Source organism: Silurus aristotelis (assembly GCF_946808225.1).
Source record: "Silurus aristotelis genome assembly, chromosome: 18".
In the NCBI taxonomy this organism is placed as follows: domain Eukaryota; kingdom Metazoa; phylum Chordata; class Actinopteri; order Siluriformes; family Siluridae; genus Silurus; species Silurus aristotelis.
In genome coordinates this window covers 3,178,108-3,201,917 of record NC_139591.1, presented here as the reverse complement: position 1 = coordinate 3,201,917, position 23,810 = coordinate 3,178,108, and the positions used below count along the sequence as shown (strand labels likewise).

The 23,810-nt window shown below is 37.4% G+C and overlaps 2 protein-coding genes across 4 annotated transcripts; both read left to right on the top strand.

The window, feature by feature from the left end:
* Positions 1-1,709: 1,709 nt before the first annotated feature.
* On the top strand, positions 1,710-11,101 carry ddx4 (DEAD (Asp-Glu-Ala-Asp) box polypeptide 4). 3 transcript variants are annotated; one of them, XM_083567697.1, is made up of 22 exons: positions 1,710-1,824; positions 2,572-2,607; positions 3,753-3,780; positions 4,284-4,346; positions 4,725-4,787; positions 4,873-4,947; positions 5,030-5,086; positions 5,167-5,205; positions 5,289-5,366; positions 5,487-5,507; positions 5,710-5,745; positions 5,834-5,878; positions 5,978-6,120; positions 6,202-6,354; positions 7,122-7,276; positions 7,446-7,575; positions 7,841-8,007; positions 8,652-8,797; positions 9,618-9,717; positions 9,951-10,221; positions 10,322-10,429; positions 10,559-11,101. In XM_083567697.1, the coding sequence occupies exons 2-22, from the start codon at positions 2,581-2,583 to the stop codon at positions 10,646-10,648; spliced, it is 1,995 nt and encodes a 664-aa protein (XP_083423823.1). In that variant the 5' UTR covers positions 1,710-1,824; positions 2,572-2,580; the 3' UTR covers positions 10,649-11,101. The 3 variants fall into 3 exon arrangements, with proteins under 3 accessions (XP_083423823.1, XP_083423824.1, XP_083423825.1); XM_083567698.1 differs by having other exon boundaries at positions 5,030-5,090; positions 5,171-5,205; XM_083567699.1 differs by lacking the exon at positions 4,284-4,346.
* A 549-nt stretch (positions 11,102-11,650) lies between these two features.
* LOC310740721 (interleukin-31 receptor subunit alpha-like) lies at positions 11,651-23,383 on the top strand. The gene is made up of 15 exons (XM_083567696.1): positions 11,651-12,437; positions 13,037-13,330; positions 15,151-15,280; positions 15,364-15,530; positions 17,354-17,493; positions 18,468-18,624; positions 18,712-18,794; positions 18,887-19,085; positions 20,304-20,474; positions 20,558-20,653; positions 20,844-20,993; positions 21,082-21,219; positions 22,309-22,381; positions 22,471-22,552; positions 22,630-23,383. The coding sequence occupies exons 1-15, from the start codon at positions 12,386-12,388 to the stop codon at positions 23,098-23,100; spliced, it is 2,403 nt and encodes an 800-aa protein (XP_083423822.1). The 5' UTR covers positions 11,651-12,385; the 3' UTR covers positions 23,101-23,383.
* Positions 23,384-23,810: the final 427 nt, after the last annotated feature.

Sequence of the window (23,810 nt, the reverse complement as noted above, 5' to 3'; positions counted from 1 at the left end):
ACATCATGCAGATGCACGGGACACATCATCAGTGATGTATCCTGGGGTCATTGGTTGTTTTGGGTCTTTCAACATCAGACACCCTCTTCCAGGCGACCCAGCCGGGGTTGATCAGACTCCAGCCTGCGTCCCAGTGGCAATTGCCCACGGTTCTGCCCTCTTAATCCAAAACCATCTAGTGGCTTTCTCTGCAGCTTCAGTTGCACCATACAATGAAAATACAATAAAATTCTTACTCTCTATGACATAAATAAATGAAGGACATAAGGTGAAAGGAGGAAAAAGACACGATACATAAATTACAAATGTACAAAGTGATGCTGGAGCAAATGCAAGAAACAGGATATCAGAATCATCATCAAACTGTAATCTGACTGCAGGCCACAGCTGCCAACTGACTTTGTTACATTCCAAACATATTTGCACTGTTCAACACACTGAGACTGAACAATTCTCTAAATAATATTGCACTCAATACTATTGCACCTTAATGCACACTACATATATTTGCATTTTTTTTTTTTTGCACACCAAACACCAATTCTTTTTGTTATCCTCTGTCTTCTATATTTTTATATTTTTATTTGTTATGTTTTTTAGGAATGCCTCATGCTAATGTCATATATGTAAATAATCATATAATTAATTGATTAAATGTATATATACAGATACACATCTATCTGTGTGTATATATATAAATATTTATTATTGTATTGTCAATATTGTAAATAATAATATTTTTTTGTATTCTGTTTAATATTTAATATTGCTGTAGTTTGCCTGGAGCCATTCACTGTACAAACTGTCACTGACATCTGTATATATGACAAATAAAACTTGAAACTTGAAACATGTACAGGCTTTTTCCAATACTGAAATGTCGGAATTTATGTAAAGATCAAACAACTATCTATCTATCTATCTATCTATCTATCTATCTATCTATCTATCTATCTATCTGTCTGTCTGTCTGTCTGTCTGTCTGTCTGTCTGTCTGTCTGTCTGTCTGTACATTAGCAATGTGAACTTGGAAGCTCTTATTAATGGTAATTAATGGTCATACACCATTCTCTTTCCTCTTCTCTTTATGACCACTCATACTTCCCACCCCTCCTTCCTCTCCTCTCTCTATTTTCCCCATTCTCCCTTTCCTGTTCTATTTTCCCCTCCTAATACTTCCTTCCCCTTTTCATCTTCCCCTCCCCTTCCTATTCTCCCTATTCTTCCCTTCCTTTCTCGTTTTCCCGATTCTCCCCTCCCCATTCTCCTCATTCACCCCTCCCCATTCTACCCATCGTCCAATCCCTATTCTCCTCATTCACTCCTCCCCATTCTACCCATCGTCCAATCCCCATTCTCCTCATTCACTCCTCCCCATTCCTCCAATCGTCCAATCCCCATTCTCCTCATTCTCCCCTCATTCACCCTCCCTTCCCCTCCCCATTCTCCTCATTTTAGCCTTCCCATTCTCCTCATTTACCCCTCCTCCCACATTCACCCCTCCCCTCCTTATTCTCCCCATTTCCACTTCTCTTTCCAATTCACCCCTTCCCTATCTTCCCATTCACCCCTCCCCTTTCTTCCCATTCACCCCTCCTCTTCTCAATAACCCCTCCCCTCCTTATTCTCCCCATTTCCACTTCTCTTTTCAATTCACCCCTCCTCTTCCAATTCACCCCTCCCCTTTCTTCCCATTCACCCCTCCCATACTCCCCCCTCCCCCACCTCCTCTCCCCTCACTCATTTTTCTTACCCCCATTTTCCCTCCATTTTGTCGATCTGTTCCGCTTTGCTTTCTCTCACTCCGAAAGGTAATTTCAAAAGGTACACTGATTTCTTTCTGAATAAACTCAATCAATGATATATGTATTTTTTCTATTAGAAATTGTGTAACACGTTTAATAAGAATTAAACATTTAGTTTCGAGTTGCACCACTTTATCTCTGATGGGCTTTTTGTTTTTTAATTAATATAAATTTCAATATGGATAAAAGCGAATTGCCTACACCAGAGGCACAAATAAATAAATATATATGTTTGCTTTATGGAAAAATATTTCAGACTTTGTTAAATTCAGGCTGAATTATAATTGAGGCCTGGTGTGTGTGCGCGCGCGCGCGCGTGGGAAAAAGTTTGTTTGGCGTCGACACATTTGCTGGTCATTTATATGGTTTTATATTTATTTTATCTCGGTGATATTTTTTACACTAAAACTTAACACACTTTTATTGCCTAAAAATCCACATTCTTCCGTTGAGTTCGTGCAAAGTCATGCTAAGCTAACTGGACCTTAGCTAATAGCGGTAGGCCTCAGGATGTGGGCAATTAGCATGTTTCTTTTTTTATTCAGAAAATAATTGTAAAATGTTTGGAGATGGGTTTATCAAGCAGAAGTGTCGAATGTTTTGTGTATATATATATATATATATATATATATATATATATATATATATATATATATATATATATATAAAATACACATATCTCTAAGTGTTTTTGCCAGTATTTTTCCATTCTGAAAAAAACACCTGCAGATGACTAATGACTTATTTGTCTGTTTATCCATTTAAGCTTTTATCAATGATGGAGGACTGGGAAGATGATCAGGTAATGTGAAGACATTAACATAATTTACATGCAATTACATAATTACATACAGTAGGAGTAATTAATGACAAGGTCAGGAGGAGAAGCCGTGGGAGGAACTGGACCATCGTAGATCCACTGAAACATCCAACAGCATCTTTGGTTGATGGTCGATTTATACAGCCTGGTGAATTGTCCTACCTTAAGAGAATTTGTCTCAGGTCTTTTGTTTGATGAAAATAAAGAGCGATCTGTAAATCCTGAAGAATGATCCGGATAGTTTGTCCTGGTTTTTCAGTTAATGGTGTTCAAGAATGTTCTATAAAGCCTAAAGTCCTACCTAAGGAGACGTTGTCTTGGTTCTCTCCTTTGATGGATGTCAGAAATGTTGTAAAACCTGATGAATTGTCTGACATTGTCTACTCATATTACCTGAAGCTTTATCCTGAAATCATCTGATGGAGTAATACCTTAGTCATAAATACACGTCAGTACATGTGATATTGTTTTATAAAGACCTCTACATGGGCATGTGTACCAATGCCAGGGTTTTCCAACCTTTTGTACACCACAGACCGGTTTTATTTAGAAAATAAACTCGTGGTTTAGTCGGTTGGTTGAGGATTGTTTTGACATATCGTGCCAATGTAAATTTGGATAGTCAAGATGAAATGCACCATGAATAAATGTCGCTTCTTCGGAACCTTTTTGCCAAGCAGGAGCAACTCTTCCACAGCTTGTGACCTGGTGGTTGAGGAACACTAGACCAGGCTCTGAAGCAGGCTTCAGAAATGGCCTGTTTTTGCCAATTTATTTTTATTTGCTGGGGTTTCACCCTTTAATCTTCTGTGTCTCGTTGCTTATTCTGATTTCAAAGCTGGAAGTATGTAGTGAACCTAATCTATCATTTATTATCTTTTCCTGCGGTTTTCTGGACATGCCAGCCAGCATTATGTGCATGTGCGATAAGACGTGAATACCAGCGCACGCTATCCTCTGGTGTGTGAAAAGTAGCACACAACTATAAACCAGGCCTTAAAGCTTTTGTGCAGATTCCTGAGTTGAACAAAACAGATATCAAAGAGTTTTTTTTTGTCATAATTAATATTTTAAGTATCTCCAAGGATGTAAATGGTATTGTTTTAACAAGTTTGCCTTCTTCACAGAGCCCAGTTGTGACCAACACGACTTTTGGTAAAACATTCTTATTTATTTATTTTCTCTTTGAAATATCAATAAAGCATTACTATGTTGTAAATAAGTTTATTTGATGTGGCAATGGACAATTTCAGCTGTACTAAAGTCACTGAGTAGCAGAATATCTATATTTTTCTACTGGCCATGTAACCTGTATGTACATTTATTATAAATTTGAGTGCACCAATGGCATTTATTTAAATTTGCATATTTATGTCAGGTGAGGTTAGCATGACATCTGATGTAAAAGTTGCTTGTTTGTGTGGGATTTGATTGGACTTTCTCTGAAATCTAATCCGATCAAATAAATATAAATCTAAGTGGGCTGCAAACCTTTTTTTTTTTTTTTTTTTTTTCCCCCCCCCTCCATTGGTAGGTTAACACTTGCATGGAATTGCCATTACCCAACATCTCCACATGGTTCTTGTGTACATATGTATTTTGGTAGGAGTGTGTGTATATTGTGTTTTGTGAAATTTGTGCATTTATAAATTCATCAGGGAATGCTGAGAACTCTTGGAACAACGGGAACCAACAAGACAGCTTGAAAAGAATCACAAATGGTGGGAAATAATGAATTTAATCCCAATCAAAATATGTTTATTTGAGTGCATGAGCCAACAAGTTGATGCCTCTATGCATAATGTGCCTAAAATTAATTGGCCACCTGAACAAACACGTATGTGGCCTTTAAAAAATTTAAAATCAAGAACATTTAATACACAGTCTTTCCTGTTGTATTTACTCTTCTGGGAAGGTTTTCCAGTAGGTTTGAGAATTTACTGTAGGGATTTGCTGATTCAGCTACTTGGTTTCAGTGAAGGTTAAATCACAATGCTAAGACATGCGATACCATTGTTCTTCTACTTCAACTGTGCGGGAAAGGGAAGCAAGTAATTTGCTTGTTAACTGTAAAAAAAAAAAAAATTTTTTTTTTGTAGACAATAAGGAAAGTTCTTGGAAAAGTGCCGGTGATGGTTTTGGTAGTCAAGATGGAGACAATGGTGAGTCACATTCCTGTTGTGTGTTTTATAGTCTGTTAATCCTGATTTAAGTGTTGGTCAAATTATTTCATGTTTCCAACATCAGTTTGGGGTTCAAGGAAAGGAAGTGGAGACTTCAAGAGCTTTAGTTCAGGTGTTGATGAAAATGGAAATAAAGAAGGTAGGCCTTTTTTTCCCCACTCAATCTCTGCATGCTGTGCCCTTTTTTTGTGATGGACTTAAACCTGTTCTTTTGTCTGTAGTTGATGGTGGTAACTCGTGGAATGGTGGAGACGGTTTCAGAGGAAGAGGAAGCAGAGGCAAGTAGCCATGGTTGAGGTTGGGTATGACTCCTTCATACAGATCTAAATTTAATTATTAAATTTTCTCATTGTGCTAGGAAGAGGACGAGGAGGGTTTCGAAATCCCTTCAACTCTGGTAGTTTTACACACGCATGTACACAATTATTTGTCTTAGTTTTAACTGTATTGTGAGTGGTGGTTTTTTTTTTTTTGTTGCAGATTCCCAAAGTGACTTTGTTGGCAGAGGTGGGCGTGGGGGAAGAAGAGGAGAAGGAGGTCGTGGCACTTTCCCACAAGGTAAGAACAACGTTAGAGCAGATAAACACTCACTAGTCAATTTTGGTGATTTCACTTTTCTGATATGCTTTATTAACTCTCGCTCATGTCCTTTTCTTTTCTCCATTATTTCTATTCTAGAGAGAAGACGTGGGGGTGGAGGTGATGCTTTTTTTTTTTTTTTTTTTTTCTTTTCCCCTTGCTTGCTTTATTCTCATTCATTACATAATGCACACCTTTTCGAATGCCGTGTTGCGTACTAAGTGAACAATTGGGTTTAAAACAAAAAAAATTCCCAATGCACAAGAGGAGTGTAAAACATGTTGGAATTGTCTTTACGCTGTCATTTGTTTACTATATGTAGGTTATAGAGGACAAGACGAGGAGGTGTTTTCCAAAGGTAAGTTGATCCTGTTGCTGTGATTATTATTAAAACGGGCCCTTGTAATATTGAAATGTACTTTTGTTTTTCTTGTAAAATGTATCAGGCTCACAGAAGGAGCTTGAGGAAAAAGAAGAGGGTGAAACTGCAGGTTTGTGGTTCAACACTTTAGTTAGTACCCCTGAGACTGTTACTTATGTCACTCATTAATTTGGAGGGGAAAATAAAATGCCCCGTCTTTATTCCATAGGACCTAAGGTCAGCTATGTACCCCCTCCACCACCAGAAGAAGAGAACTCTATTTTTGCTCACTATGAAACAGGGATCAACTTCAATAAATACGATGACATTCTCGTGGATGTAAGCGGAAGCAACCCGCCCAAAGCGATCATGGTGAGAGGGGATCTATATTTCTTCAACTGGCTTGGCAGAAATGTATACAGTGATATAAAACTTTTTGTTTTGCACCTTTAGACCTTTGAAGAAGCGCAGCTCTGTGAGACTCTTAACAGAAATGTTGCCAAGTCAGGATACGTGAAGCCTACTCCTGTTCAGAAGCACGGTATTCCTATCATTTTTGCCGGAAGGGATCTTATGGCTTGTGCCCAGACTGGATCTGGAAAAACGGTGAGCGCTCACTCGCGTATAAATGGCATGTGGTTTATTTATTCGCAGCCCACATTTGATTATTATCCTTCTTTGGTTGATGTCAGTCTTATAAAATATTCAACACACTTTGTTGATACTGGAAAACTATGATGTTATGATTAATTTACAGCTCGATACACTTACTCATGAAGTAAAAACTGAGGCTTTGTGTCTCTAGTATGAATGTTGGCTTGAAGGCTCCAAAACAGTAATGAAATCTTCTATATTTTTATATACACACACACACACATTAAAATGTACAGCCTCCCCTTAACAATATAAGTCAACAAGTTTGTTGACATTTTTCTGTACTTCAGTTTCTTACCTGCTTCTCTGTCCAATTAAATGCTTTTTAGAATCTGGTGTCTCGCCCACAACGTTGATTTTTATTTATAAATTTTTTTTTAAATGACCCGAGAATCATCAGTGTTTATAAAGTTGACGAGCTCCGAGCTGAATTCGCTGATCAGAGCTTTAAAAAGGTCAATTTTGTCACAATATAGTTTTATAGACACACAAATGTATAAAAAAATTTTTTTTTTAATTCAATCATGGAACACAAAATGAATGTCTTGTTTTATTCGTATTTATTGTGATTGTGCTGATTGTCCTCTGTAAATGATCCTGGTGGAAGTTGTTGCTCTAAAGTGGTTAAAACCGGATATTTCTACTGTAACGATTAGTCATTTGTATCAGTCTTTTTTTTTTTCCAGTGTCATTTATTTTTTTCCATTTGCCATCATCAGGCCGCCTTCCTGCTGCCTATTCTACAGCAGCTCATGAACGACGGCGTCGCAACCAGCAAGTTCAGCGAGGTGCAGGAGCCTGAGGTCATCATCGTCGCTCCCACCAGGGAACTCATCAGTCAGATTTACCTTGAAGCCCGCAAGTTTGCTTACGGGTATAAACCTGTCCTCAAATTCTTTATAATTGTCTTTCTCCTAGACATGGAGAATGTGATTGTGTACGTTTCTTCTTGCTTTAGGTGCTTTATTTAAAGTTTAGTGTTCTTGAGTGCAGGATTGATCTAAATTTACTGCAAAAGACTAATATTTCAAACTCTCTTGTAGCACTTGTGTGCGTCCTGTGGTGGTTTATGGAGGTACAAGCACAGGATTTACCATCCGAGAAGTGTTGAAAGGTTGTAACGTGTTGTGTGGGACCCCTGGAAGATTGCTTGACATTATTGGTCGTGGAAAGGTAATTTACATTACGGATTTAAGGTGACCTTTAACATGTGTTGATGTACGTTATATTTGAGGCCTTTAGAACATTTAAGTGGAATTACACGAAGATGCACACGTGCTTGTACTGTATACTGGTATATCGGTGTTATAAGATGTTCGCAATGCAAATTGTTTATCGTTAATATAACTTTTTAGTTCTCGTTTATTTAAAATAATTTTTTTAAACTTCCATTGAATTCACTTAAAAGACATTTGGTTTGTGTATTTGTGTTGCCCAGATTGGACTGAGCAAAGTTCGTTATTTGGTGCTGGATGAAGCAGACCGAATGTTGGACATGGGCTTTGAGCCCGCTATGCGAAAGCTAGTGAACTCTCCCGGACTGCCTTCTAAAGAAGAGCGCCAAACCCTCATGTTCAGTGCCACATATCCTGAAGATATTCAAAGGTTTGCTATGTTCATATTCAGACTAAAATACTTAGATTGTGTTAAACATTTATGCAGAGCCTCTTGTTCATAATTTTTATTAAAAACCTCATTACAGAAGCTCCATCACATCGACACTTGTTTGTGTGATGGTTTTTTTTTTTTTTCGTTTATGCGCCGTGTCTGCCATATGCCAGGTCCCTGAAAATTTGCCGTTTGCCATAAACAATTATAATGAACGCATTTAGAATAAACCTGTGGTTTGGCTTAAAGCCGGCACTGCTGTTTTAGAGGTGTTATAGGAATTGATCATTTTGTCAGTCAGGTTAGTTTTCCTTCTAATTAAAGGTTTAGCAACAATATAATCGTCTGGAATGGAGAGTTTTAAGTTCTGCCTAAGCTTGGCACAGGACCGGTATAGACATTTCATCCTCTATTTATTTATTTTCCCCCTCTTTTTTCAGCACGACAAAAGGCCACTTCAGGCGTCCACGCTCTTTAAGTTTGCAGGACAGGGTGTGTCTCGGACAATGTTGACCAGCTTTTGTGTGTTTTGGTGTATACCATATTTTCCCAGGCTAACAACTTTTATTTACTGACAGTTTATCTTCTTATTAGGTATCCAAATAAGTATAGAATGTCTGTACCCTGTGTGTGTTGACCAGGCTGGCAGCTGATTTCCTGAAGGTGGATTATCTTTTCCTGGCAGTGGGAGTGGTGGGTGGAGCCTGCAGTGACATAGAGCAGAACATTAATCAAGTCACTCGGTACTCGAAGAGGGAGCAGCTGCTGGAGCTGCTAAAGGCCACAGGTGATGCTCACATGTTGATACAAAATGTCTTTTCAATTCGACTGCTTAATAAAGAACTAATTGGATAAAAAGATATAATCCCGATATACAAGGTGGTTGTCCCGATATATTAGTGTTTCAAGACTAATTTGGCGACAGATGGCAGCACAATTTAGTGTTTACACCGTGAGCTGTTCAACTGATGCAATTCTGACCACGCGCTTTACCACGTCTGCGATTTTATCATGTACAGCATGTTAGAACAAAGAGCAAGCGTGAAATTCTGCATGAAACCGGGCAAGTCTGCCGCAGAGCGCGATTCTTCAACGAGGTGTGCATGCGCTTCGTCAGCGAAAGAACATCCCCGCGAGACGACGAGAGAGCAACCCTAGTCTTGAAACTTTTTGATACCACCTTATACATATACGTTAGCTTGAATAATATTTCCTTTTTATTTCTGGTCCTTTGAGAAGAAATCGAAGAAAGTGAGGTCGTTGTTTGGCCACCTTGTAGCATGGACGACATTTTTTTATTGATGAAAAATTTCACAATGATTTTTATATTTCTGTCAAAGACACTTTACCTGACAAGCTTTTTGTATTGGCAGATGTTCTGAAGCCGGAAGTTGTTTTCCTGAAAAATGTCCATTATTATGTCTGCTGATGCCACTCCATAGGGAATGTTTGCTAGAATATAAATCTTCTGTGAACAATAAACAAAAACTTTTTTTTTTTTTTTTTTTTTAAGATGGAAAATGACAGTTATAGCTGCAACATGCAAAGTAGTGTTGAGGTAAGCAAATGCGCTTGTGGTCAAATAATGTTTTTCTGTACATCCTCAGGGACAGAGAGAACAATGGTCTTTGTGGAAACCAAGAGGAGTGCTGATTTTATTGCAACATTTCTCTGTCAGGAGAAAGTACCCACTACAAGCATTCATGGGTACGTACATGTCCAATCACCACCGAGTGAGGTCTCGCTCCTAATAAGATTTTGGACGTTCTTACGTCAGCTTATTTAACATAGAGTTCGAAGATTTCTTTTTTCTCTCTTCGTTTTGCATTGCAGGTTACAGTATGAGTATGTGTAAGGCTTCTCTCCCCAATAATTTTACCTTGTGACCGATCATAAATGGTTAAACATTTCAAAAACCATTGTTCTTTCTGTGTACACAGAGATCGGGAACAGCGTGAGCGAGAGAAAGCCCTCAGTGATTTCCGCACAGGACAGTGTCCTGTCCTGGTAGCTACATCTGTCGCTGCCAGAGGGCTCGACATCGAGCACGTGCAGAATGTGGTTAACTTTGACCTACCGAAATACATTGACGAGTATGTGCACCGTATTGGGAGAACGGGCCGATGTGGAAACACCGGAAGAGCCGTGTCCTTTTTTGACCCGGAGTCCGACACTCCTCTTGCTCGCTCTCTGGTTAAAGTCCTTTCTGGGGTTTGTGATGTCATTAAAACCAATATTTTGTAGGGGTTTTTTTCCCCCATTATTATTTTTTTTTCTGCCCACCCTGAAAAGTTTCATTTTTGTTGTTCAGGCCAAGCAGGAAGTCCCTTCATGGCTGGAGGAAATTGCATTCAGTGCACATGGTACCACAGGGTTCAGCCCACATGGAAAAGTATTTGCCTCCACGGACACTCGCAGGGTAACGTGACTCTCACGTCATGTCGCGCAATACTTTTTTTATTTTTATTTTTATTTTTTGCATCAGTGAACCTCAATTATAATATAACCGTATCTACATCTTAAATTCCTTTGTGGTTTTTGGATTTAGGGTGGATTCTTCCAGAAGAACCCGGCACCACAGCCAGCTGCTCAGAGCACCACTGCAGGAGATGATGATGATGATGAAGACTGGGAGTAGATTTATTGTTCGGTTTCTTGGTGCCTTTCTGTGATTTGTTTTAATTTTTTTTTTTACATACAAAAAAAAGGCTGTTGGTTCAAAACAATGGAGAGGAAAAAGGTAAAAAAAAAAAAGCAGCTAAGGCATAGAGTAAAAGCTACAGGGTGAACCCCGAGTTGAGCTTCGCAATGTAACATCTGGAGTTTTTTTGGCTAAGAAACTTAACTGCTGTGTGTTTTGCACTTTAATGTTTTTCGTTTAGTTTTTTCACTAGAAGTGCTATTAGTTCACTGTGTGGGTTTTTCAGTGCATTGATTTTTTATTTTTTGGGGGGGGGCCTTCAACTGAAGGTTGCATCTCCTCTCTTTCGACAAATAGCTTTTTTTTTTTGCCAGATGTTTCCAGCTTGCGGTTTTTGTTTAATTGTGTGAAATTTAGGGTTTTTCATGCCAATAAATTCACACAATAGTTCTTTACCTCTGCGGTGTTGTCATTAGAGTAACACAACCTTTATGCAGTTACGCACAATTTTAGATGTCGGTTTTCTTCGTATTTTATTAGGGGAAAAGAACACGTGTAAATGTGACAACCGTTATGTGACAACACCAAGTTCACACTTAACTGCAAGCCATGGCTTAAAAAAAAAAAAGAAAAAAAAAAGGTAACGGTCGAGTGGTGTAAAAAATATTGAATGCATATGCGAAGAGGTTTGGGGATGTGCTTTAATAGGGTTTCTTATCTCTCGATCAAGTATCTGCAATGTAGGAGTAGATGTTGGAGATTGTCTTTTTGTTTCCATTTTAAATTAATTAAAATTATTAATTTGGTTAAACAGGTTACAATGTCAGATTTACTTATTTATGTAGATGCACAGTTCCAAAAAACTCAGTGGGCGGAGAAGGTACATTATGTTAATGCTGATGTGATTTGGTGCTGGAATGTGGTGATCACAAACTGGGTCAAGGGGGAAAAACTATAGATCTTCTAGATATTGGTATTTAAGTTGTTTTGGATATTTTTTTTGTTTGTTTTCAGTTTTTCTTTCTCCTCTCTCCATATGGGTTCATTAATCACTTGGATATGGAGTCTGAAGTTTGTTAAAAATGCACTTTGGTGGATTTTAGTATGATGAAAGTGAGACTGCTTTCCGTGCATCATAAACACCACTTATATTAATGGATGCGTCAAATCAAGTATGCGTTATGGATGTAATGGGCTGCAGGGAAGGACGATCAGCTTCTATTGATTGGTTGATTGAGAGCTTGGGAGGTGGTTTAAGTTCGTGGCCAGGGTTTATAAATCCCTCCCTGACCATGACTCAAACCCAGAGGATGGATGGATAGATAGATAGAGAAATTGTTGAATTTTGAGCATTTGATTAAAATAACTTTTGCTTTCGTTTTAACAGCACGTCTCGGACATAAAATCAGACCTTGATCGTGTTCACTCCACCTACCGTTGTTTTGGGTTGTAACCAACACTCTTGCGTGTTGCAACACCAGCTGTGCTTCCGACTTACGCACATTACGCGTGTGTGCGTGGTGAGACCGGGAACGCGCTTCTGGAAAGCCAGAATTGAACCAGTCCATGGGCTGTGTGGATGATTAAGAGCTACATCGGCTTTTCGTTAGTCCTGTTCATCAAATCTGATATGTAACGTCCATGTGATCTGGAGATCCGGCACTAAAACCAAAGACCAACGCGGGGTTTTTTTTTTTTTTTTTTTGCGCTTTTACTGTATTTGGATTAGTAACCATGCGGATTTCTGTGTTTCTCATTACCACAGTTATTCATGGATTGTGTAAAGGTGAGTGATGTCTCTCTTTTACCCATATCTTTTTATATTATTTGGAGGGAATAAAAGACCAGACACTCCCGTGTTAATGGGAAAAAACAGCCAAGTTCAACATATATGGGAACTCATTCCCAGGAAGTGGATGATAATGAGGCAGCCTTCACGCCTCATATACTGTATGCTGAGTGAACAGGCTCATAACCGCCTTTAAATATTTATTATAGTACAGTATCCAAGCGCACATCTGGCAAAACCTTAAACAAGTCCAGTATGTTGCTCTCATTACTTTCATTTAAAGGTATTACTTTAAAATGAATGAGCTATAAGGTTTAAATTTGTAGAAAATGCCACCATAGTACCATGGAAATAAGAAGGAATGCATCTGAGAATAAGAAGCAGGAATTATTCAAGTAAAACATCTGTATCTGCCAAAATCTTAGTTACATAGAATTCTGTGAATGTGAACCATTTGACATTTTCCTTCCCCCAGAGTTTGTGGTCTCACACTGCAGGGGTCCATTGGATTGTCCCTTATTCATAAGCTTGGATATTGTGCACTTGATTCTGAGACAGTAAAAATTATCATCAATTATGCACTGTTTAACCTTCAGGTCAGGAGGTCTGTGAAATCTTTCCAAGGAACCCAGTCGTCCTATATGGTTCAGATGTAACGTTGTTCCTGAGAGCTCAGTCCAGTAGTGAGTGCCGCTCCAAGACGCCTTTCAGGCCCAGTAGGATCTTCTGGACTCTTGATGAGAGGAAAATCGACGATAGGTTTTATAACTTCAATGCCACCTTTGCCTCAGTGTCCATCCGCAATGTCTCTGTAGAAAGAGGCAAAGTGGAGTGTTTTTTGAACGATACACCACCTGTGTTATTGCATGACACCTTCATCTTAACATATCGTAAGTACTGATTATGTTAAACATACGAATGTTGTACCTATTACAGCAAAATGCATGTATCCACTGTATATATTCATACATTACCTCAATTTTTTTTGTCCATTTAACTTGTTTTTTTTTACATTGATTTTCTGCATTTTATAACGTAAATCCGTTTCCTGTGCAAATGATGGGGATTTACTGTACACTTGTATTTTCACTGGTAGTCCTGTCATCTAAGCTTAGTAATTTAGCACATATGAAAACATGTCTGCTCACCTGTTATACCTGCTTCTAACACCAACTTTGAGAGCTGAATGTTGATTGATTGACAGTTTTGATGGTTTTTAGTGTGATCACCTGAAAAATAAAACTATAAATTCCCTACACGTGGAAAAAGTCAAATGCGTATGGGGAAATCGCACATTTATATATATATATATATATATATATATATATATATATATATATAAAAAAAACATTGAAATAAAGTAATCTTAAAAATATATATATTTTTTTAAAACTGCTATATATATCTATATATATATATATATATATATATATATATATATATATATATATGTGTGTGTGTTGAACTTTGCGACATTTTGCCACATTTCAGGCTTCAAACATAAAGATATGAAACTGTAATTTTTTGTAAAGAATCAACAAGTGGGACACAGTCATGAAGTGGAACGAAATTTATTGGCTATTTCAAACTTTTTTAACAAATAAAAAACTGAAAAATTGGGCGTGCAAAATTATTCAGCCCCTTTACTTTCAGTGCAGCAAACTCTCTCCAGAAGTTCAGTGAGGATCTCTGAATGATCCAATGTTGACCTAAATGACTAATGATGATAAATAGAATCCACCTGTGTGTAATCAAGTCTCCGTAATAATGTGATTTTCCCATATGTATTTCCCATATGTACATGTATTTTACATGTAGGGAATTTCACACTACAAACATGAAAACATTACAAACCACTGTGCGGATCTAATCAACAATTCGCTCTCAAAGCTGTTAGAAGAAGTAGGAAAAATTAGTAAGCAGACAGGATATAAGATGTTGTGACATGTGCCAGATTAGCAAGCCCAGATGGCAGGACTTTCAGTAAAAATACAAGTATACAGTAAATCCTTGGTGTCAGATGCCACAATTCACCTTTCCAGGTATTGTGGAGTCCATGGCTCGAGGAGTCACAGCTGTTTGGCAGCACAAAGGGGACCTACAGTATTGTACACAGCATCAGGCAGGTGGTTACAATGTTCTGGCTGATCATTGTGAATGTGTTGCTTAAATTCACAGCATGCAATTGAATCATGTAGAAATTCTGTCATTTGCACAAGAAACCGTTTCCTAATTTCCGTTTTATAATGCAGAACATGAGAATTAAAAAAAAAAAAAAAAATATATATATATATATATATATATATATATAGTGTGTGCACTATACAGACATAAAGCATTTCTTCATGGACATGGCTTTTTGCACATGGGGAATAATGGTGCTGGAGCAGGTTTGGGTTTCTTAGTTAAAGTAAAGGGAAAATTTCATGCTACCATATCCAAAGATGTTCTGAACACGTTTGCCTCCAATTTTGTGATAACAGTTTTGGAAAGAACCACATATGTCTGAAAAAATTAGGTGTCCCAATACGTTTGTCCATATAGTGGATATGCAATTTATACAAATTGTATGTTTAGTTATTTTAGAAAGCATTTTTGCACAATGTTTTTTTACACACCTGTGACTTTAGCACAGTAGTGTATGTCAGAAATGCAAAGGCCCACGTTTAATATGCAGAATAAACAAATTTAGTAATGATGTTTCTCTCAGCTGTTCTCAGCAGTCCCACAAATATCTCATGCTTTGGAAAGATGGGTGTCAGTCCACCCTGGCCCCAATTAACCTGTATGTGGGATCACGATCAATACATTACAGATGTAAATTACACAGTCCATTTTAGGTAAGTGAATGTACATGCTCTTCTTATTTTTTCTTCTTTGGTTTCTTCTTGAATAAATTGTAATGTTTCTTGGTATTTTGCAGGCAAAATAAAGATTATCATACTTGTCCATCAAAAGAAAAAAATTGTACTTTCGAAGATGTGAATGTACTATTTCATGACCCTTTGAGTATAAATGTGAGTGCACAGAACTCCTACGGATATTTAGTTCACTCCAATGAAGTGACCTACAGTTCTGGTTGGAATATTGGTAAGAAGCTGAAATTGGCAGTTCATTGATTATTATTTTTTTCCTGTTGCATTATAAAGCACTAATTTGATTTACTTTAAGACAAAAGTCCACCATGATACACATGTTTAGAGTTGCTAAAGATATTTAATTTAAAATGTCATTTTGCACATTTTCACACATTTTATGTTCTCATTTATTTATTAGAGCATTGACATTCAATCATTTCAATTCGTTTTAGGTACATTTATTTATTAGATCGGATTTCCAATGGGTCATCTGTTAGCATACATTAGGATTTGGTGGCACTGCTTTTCGAAATTGAAACAAGCTCTTGGGGAAAGCCTGCCAAAGCTTTTCACAATACCTTGCTTCAATATATGTATTTATTTGTTTATATTGAATTCTTTCAAACACTGTCCCTGATAGAGATTATGTAACTCTGTCAGGTTTGGTGGCCTCTTAGTTCATTGGGTCAGGGATTTAGGCTCCACTGTTGGGCCCTTGAGCAAGGCCCTTAACTATTTCTGTGCATGGTTTCATGTCAGCCCCTTACTCTGTCCCCACAGCTTCCTAACATCACTGGGATATGTGAAGAAATAATTTCACTGTGTTGTAATATACATGTGGCTTATAAAAAATGGTTAATTAAACTTTTCATAGACTGCAATTCCAGGCTTGGTATTGGGCAGTCAATACTTTCACTTTGTTGCCTTTTATTAATTTTATTAAATCATGAAGGTAAACTTAAGATCCTGCTAAAGACACATTTAAGTACAAGTGTTAACATGTCTTCAGGCTTGGGAATTACTAAATAATCATGAATTCACTTTTTTTTCTAAAATGCAGCAGCTCCTTTTTTTTTCTGAGCAAAACACTCCTATAGTGATACTCCAAACCCCATTCTTCACAGTTCTGATGGAGTTCTCCTATATACCAGCTAATCATTCATTTACTTTTGGGTCATTTAAAAAAAAAAAGCATGTGGTGATAAAAATAATAATAAACCTGAACCTGCTCACTGTAAGCAGGTTCTTATGTACTCTATATTGCCACAAGTTTGTGGACACCTGGTCATAAGTGTGGTATTTGCTTTTTGAGCATCGCATTCTACATTTAGTCCCAAATTGCTCTTATATTTCCCTCCCCTCTTCTAGAAAGATGTTCCACTAGATTTTGGAGTGTGCTTGTGGACATTTGTGTTCATCAGGTACTGATATAGGTGTGGTGAGGAGGCCTCGGGTGCAGTCATCGTTCCAATTTATTCAAAAGGTGTTCAGTAGGGTTGAGATCAAAGCTCTATAGCAGGATCCACTCCAAACCATACGTTATACATATAGTTAGTGAAATGCACTTGTTACATCAGTTTTTAAATTGGATTAAGGTGTTCGATTGGATAGTAATCACTGCTACTGTATTAATTTGATGTTTTAAAAAATTGTTCATAAACCTAAAACGTTGCTTAAAATTTGGTTTTTAATTCGAATAAAACTAGTAAAAGTACTGTTTACGAAGCTTTTGTATTGGCATCGTATTTTGCAAAGTGTAACTATTTGTGTGTGTGTGTGTGTGTGTGTGTGTGTTTGTGTGGTTCAAAAAGCTTTAATGACCCCAATAAATAAATGTGATTGCCACAATTTATATATATATATATATATATATATATATATATATATATATATATATATATATATATATATATATATATATATATATATATATATATATATAGTATGTATTTGCTTAATGTAATACACAGTGATCCCTGTCATGCCCAACGATGCAGACAGTTAATGAGTGTATGTGAATTGCATAACCTAGTCTGATCAGCATATGTGTTCTAGTTAAAATGGATCCGCCAGATGTTGTTATCGTTGAGCCTTTGCCGACTGGTCTCAGAGTGACATGGAGGCTCGAACAGAGAATTTGGAGCAAAACAGCGGAGTGTGAAATACGGTTACGTGAAAAAGATTCACAAACTGAGGTGAGTACAAATGTGTGTTGTTACACAGCGTCAAATTTTACACAGATTTATTGTACTGTAAAATGAGATTTTAGTTTTTTTTTTTTTTTTTTTTAAAGATCTAATATTAATAATATAGATCTATATATAGAATATAGATAATAAATGTATGTGCCTTTTTATTCATTACAGTAATTCGCTAGTTATTAGTGCAAAAAATAAATGAAATATACACAAAAATAATTTAAAAAATCGCATACATCATTCATAACTGTTTATGTAAATTACATATGATCTCTTGAGGAAAAACCTGTGATGGTGCATTTCAGCATGACCTCATGTCAAAAAATTTGAAAAAGAATTACAACCCAATTCCAAAAACAAGTTATATTTTTCATTTCAGGATGCACTAAATGTTTTGGTGAAAGGTCTGCAGGCAGTGTTACCTGAGGGCTCAAAGATCACAGTATTAATGATTTTCACCCGAATCGTTGCAATTTTATGTTAAGGAACATTATTCTGAACACAAGTTTTTTGCAGATTGGTAAACCTCCACCTATCTTTATTTCTGAGAGATTCTGCCTCTATAAAATACTATTTTTATACCAAGTCATGCTACTGCCCCTTTGCCAAATAACCTAATCAGTTGCACAATCTTATTTCTGTTTCTTATTTGCATCACTTAATTTCCTAGTCTTTGTTGATAAAATTACCATATTCTTTTCTTAATGTTTAATTTTCATTCAACCTTTGATGTTCCATTTGAAATATAATGAGATTTAAAATAGAATGGGGACATTTGTGTGAAATTTGTGAACCTTAACATCATGTGCAAAAAGCTGAGGATCACTGGTTCATTTATTGTGCTTTGATGCAATGAGATCACACTACAAACATCTGAATGCTTTGCGTTGAGAACAAGTTCATACTTGTAAGTTGCTGTATACACTGCTGTGAGGTTTTCTCAGTCTTCTCGCATGATGCATGTTTTACAGATTATAGTGAAACACAATAATAGTGATCAAATAGGCACCAAGGAACTGACCAGTGTAACGCCTTGTACCAACTATACCGTGTCCGTGCGCAGCAAATATCGGAGCATAGTCTGGAGCTCATGGAGCCTTGTTGTTCCAGTACTCAGCTATCTCAATGGTAACATTTTACCCACCAGCCTTATTCACTTTAGGTTTGATTTTACGTCTCATTCTAACGTTATGATACGGTACATTTCCTTTACAGTACGCAGCTTTAAGTTCCATCTTTGGAGATCCAAAAGTGTCTTGGGTGATCGGGGGAAAAGAACAGTGCTGCTTATGTGGAAGGTCGGTTGGCATTTAAAAAGGATTAAAAGTTTATGATTATGGCACATTATGGCACTGACTGAATCTAAAATCTGTGATTTATTTTGTCTCAGGGAGTCCCACCATCCTGTAAAGCTATCGACGAATATTGTGTCTCCTGTGACTCTCTGAGCTTTCACAAGTGCTTTGGGCCCTATGAAAATAACATGTTTATAACTTTGGATAAACATCCGCACAGGATAACTGTGGCTGCGTTTCACAATAAAACGAGTCTCAATAAAGCTTCCATTGAGGTACCTGCCATGGAACAAGGTGAGCTAGTGAAAGCAATAAAACATGTCAGGGCATGGTGTTACAGGGAAATAATCAGTAATTGGCTGGTTAAAGTTTGTGGACACCGCTGAAAGAATAGAATTCTTCTTCTACCACACCAGTTGAACCAGGGCTGGTTTAAGCCAATTATATTAGGGTGGGCTGGTACAAATCAGTTCTATCAATAACTAATATTTACAAAATTGAAAAAAAGAATCCATTTCAAACTAAATCTGAACAATGATTCAGTGAACAGCTGAACTTGGAAAATTAGTTCTCCAATAAAATTAAATATTAATCTTATCAAGCCTTACTTCAGACTTTGGGAAGGGGCAGGGCTTTGGGAAGGGGCAGGGCTTTGGGTAGGTCTGGCTTCATTGGCTGAAGGCCACCAAATCAGGATCACTTCAGCTAAAATAATAAATTCAAACTTTGATTTGGTGGGCAAGATCTAAATTTGGGTGGACTAAGCCCACCTCTGCCCACTGCTGCTGCTCAATTAACCTGATGCTCTCAATTAAACCCGTTTTCACAGTATTTTTTTTATTCATTAATTTTATCTATTCATAGTTTTATTCAATGTTGTGAAACTCCAATGAAACAAGTTCCCGTAATATCTGACTTTATAGCAACTATAAAGTCATTTCCTCACTTTCCCTTCAAGGTTCTAATCTTTACAAAGAATTATTTAATACAATTATAACCTGTTTATTAACATTAACAATAATTTTTAGATGTTTGGGAGTAGTTTTAAAAAAGTTGCCACTTAAGAACCTTCTGGCCAATCAATATAGAGAATTCAACAACACAATACATTAATCCCCCGCTTTACCGCGGTCCGGATCTCGGTCCAAATTTGTTTATCGCGTAATTGCATTTGCCACATAACTAATTTGTTTGGCTGATTTTCCGGTTTTTCGCAGGTAGTACGATAGACCAAATAAACTTTGAGAATTGTTTTTATGGCGTTTTATGTTAAAATAATGAAATGTATTAATAAAAATATAATAAATATAATAAAAGTAAAATGTAAATACGGTGCAGTACTGTATACATAAAATAGCATTTTTGGGGTGTGTTCCCGTTTTTCCCTTTATAGCGGGCGGTTTTGGAACGTAACCACCCTGATAAATGGGGGAAGACTGTACAGTATTTCTAAAGTTCACCATGAGTTTACAACATCACTAGACCCACTAATACATTTGTTTCATTAAACAGAGCTGGATTTACCGCCGGTTAAAAATATCAGCGTGTTTGTCCAGCATGGAGGTATCCATATCACCTGGGAGAAGCCTAGTCTTCCTGTCAATGGATATTTAATAGTCTGGAACAGTACGGCCCAAAACCACATGTGGCAGCAAACTCCTGAAAGCAATTTCACTCTAAAAGGTATGTACTCTTGTCGAATTCCACTAGACTTTATGTATTTATTGAAACTAAGTTTATTTATTTTTGTATTCTTCAAATACCAGGTGAACCTTTGACCCTTTACACCATATCACTATTCCCGCTCTATAAAGATGGTCCGGGAAATCAAATTGTTCTTCATAATTGCAACCAAGATCAAAGTGAGTTCAAATATAGAAATGGATGGTTATAGCTTCCCAGGTTATACTTGAAAAATAGTTCCTTAAGGAACCCTTGAGGAACCATTTATTCAAGTAAAATCTAATAAACCTAACAAAAAAAGCTTTATTATTGTTAGTAACTAATGAATAAATTATAATTCTCGAATGTATAACTTGTTTTCTGTTGTAGACCTATCAGAGGTGTCTGATGTCCAAGTGATCAGGGTTAGTGACAAGCAAGCAGAGATTCACTGGGTTCCCATTTTACCGATCCAGTGCTGTGCATTCGTACTAAACTACACAGTGTTCTATAAAGTATCCAACAAGCCAAAAACCGGAAGTAAGTCTGACATGTGTGTGTGAGTTGGAGTATATTGCATAAACTCGGTACAAATTGCTAAATACGTTTTGGTGTTCTGCTTGTACAGATGTTACTGTGGGACCAAATCAGCACCATGTCATTTTGGAAGACCTGCATGCCCAAACAGAGTACAGCGTTTATGTCATGGCCAGAACAGTGGCTGCTTCTTCCGAGAGCAGGACAACCATATTCTCAACAAAGCCCAGTAAATAACACTGAACAGTTTTTTTTATCTCATGTAATTATATGTAAAAGATTTAATTACTTATCTAAATAAGTATTGGGTCACCTGGTCATAAGTACGGTATGTGATTTTTGAGCATCACATTCCACATTTATTCCAAATTTGCTCTTATAATTCCCTCCAGTCCTCTGGGCAGATGTTCCACTAGATTTTGGAGTGTGCTTATGGATATTTGTGTTCATCAGCCACGAGGGTGTTACGAAAGGCAGGTACTGATGTAGGTGAGGAGACCTGGGGTGCAGTCAGTGTTCACATTCATCCCGAAGGTGTTCAGTAGGGATGAGATCAGAGCTCTATAGCAGCAAGATCTTCCTCTCCAAACCATGTAAACCAGATCTTCAAGGAGCTCACTTTGTGCACAGGGGAATCATCATGCTGGAGCAGGTTTGGGTTTCCAAGTTCAAGTCAATGCATTTATTATGCAGCACCTTAAAATGGATGTGTTAGAAGCAGGAAACATGGACAAGTGTAAGGATTTAGACGACTGGGTCAGAGCATCTCCAAAACTGTAGTGGGCTTGTGGGCTGTTTCTGGTTTGCAGTAGTCAGTATCTATCAAAAGTGCTCCAAGGAAGGAACAGTGGCGACAGGGTTCTTGGCGGCCGAGGTTGTGAAGTGGTAGCTCAGTGTTTAAGGCTCTGGGTTACTGATTGGAAGGTCCAGGATTCATCTCCAGTATCGCTAAGCTGCCACTCTTGGGGCACTTGAGCAAGGCCCTTAACCATTTGTGCTCCAGGGGTGCTGTTTCATGGCTGACCCCAGCTTCTGTAAAATAAAAAAAAAAACTACAAGGATTTAATTGAGCTGTAATGTACATGTGAGAAAGAAAAAGCTCTTCTTTTCCCACTCGTGTTTCGAGTCAGATCGATTGACAGGACTTAGTGATGCCGTTATCCCCATCCCGAGAGAACAGATAGTATTGCTTGTTTGGATTTCTGGCAATAAATGGCCAGAATTAACTAATTGGGCAGGGCTATATTTGGTCTGGAGTGAATAGAATGTATATGTGCCTCATTTCAGGCACTGACGTTGTTTTCTACTTCATTTTCAGGTAAATTTATCCTTATTGGACTCATTACCTGTAGTGTTGGTCTGGTCCTGTTTTCCCTGCTTGCTGTGACCGTGTATGTATCTACCCTTTATTTATTTGAGAAATACATTTATTTAAGAATTTAAACAAGGTATTGATAGTAATTATTCTACGCTCTTACAGACAACGGAAATTCTTGAGTAAAAAGATTCCAGACCCACGATTCAGTTCTTTGTCTATGTGGCCATCGGACAACTGCCGAAAGGTACGTCTTTTTCTTTGTCTCTAGATGCTGAAATGTGAAATGCTGATATATAAAAACTTCTGGTTGGGGTTTTTCAGCCATGGAACCTATTCTCAGTGGCTGGCAGCAGGGACACTGAGAAAATTTTGCCATGTCATCTGGACAGTGACATCATCTGTGTGTCCCGAACAAGCAAAAAAGACATTGCTACATTGAAAGCTTTGGCTAATATCAAGAATATTATAACACATGAAATAATATCAAAGCCAGAAACCACTCCACTAGCTGCCGGTTTATCTAAGGGACAGACACCAAATGTTGGGAAAGAGCAAAAGGTCTATCCTGTACAATCAGTGGATCTCCAGCCTCCAGGAATTTGTCCTCTTTCCCCTGTTCAATCACTGTACAGGCAGCAAACACCGCTAAGCAGCCCTATCGAGTCACCTTCCAAAACTCTGTGGTCGGATGAGACCGAGACACTGCTGACGCCAAAGCTCAAAAATACAGCTTACTTCACCAGTTACGTAACCTTGGACATGTTCGAACCTATGAAGCAGCCAAGCAAGTGACTCCTTTGGCGCCATGTCTCGTGCTAATAATATTGATATGTACATTCACTCTATTATTGTGTTGTCGTTGCTACGACTATGACGTGTATCTCTAAAACATCCGGTAACCAGAAAAAAAAGATGCATTTGATTACATTAAAAAGACGCCAGCGCATGTAAGTAGCTTCGAACAGTGAGTGCAGTTTGAGTTAATTAGCTGGGTAATGTCTGTGTAATGCTACAGTAGCAGCCCAACATAAAGATTTCAAAAAAATATTAACCTTGACATAGCTGATGCTCTGAGTAACATGAATATCAGATATCAGATGGGTAGCAGATAAAAATTTGATTGTATCCAGAGTTAGGTTCGGAAAAATGTAAACTGTAAATGTTTGTGTATATTTAGTTTTTGTTTTGTGTGTGGGATTTGTGTATTTCGCTAAATTTGTGAAGCTGTAGCTTTTGTGTTGTATATATTTTCAATGTAATACATTTTAAATAGAATTTGTTTTTTATTTTATTTTTTTAAAACTTAGTCCGATGAGTTTCAACATCAGATGAACCACATTAAGTATCTTTAGTTATTATTACTGATAAATAAAGTGCTCAATTTTGCTATTTAATGTTATTTCATGTTTTGTGTTATTCGGATTTTCAGGCGAATGTTGTAAAGCGATGTTCAGATGCCGTAATTAGGGCGTTGTAATGGAACACTATAATGTAACGATCAC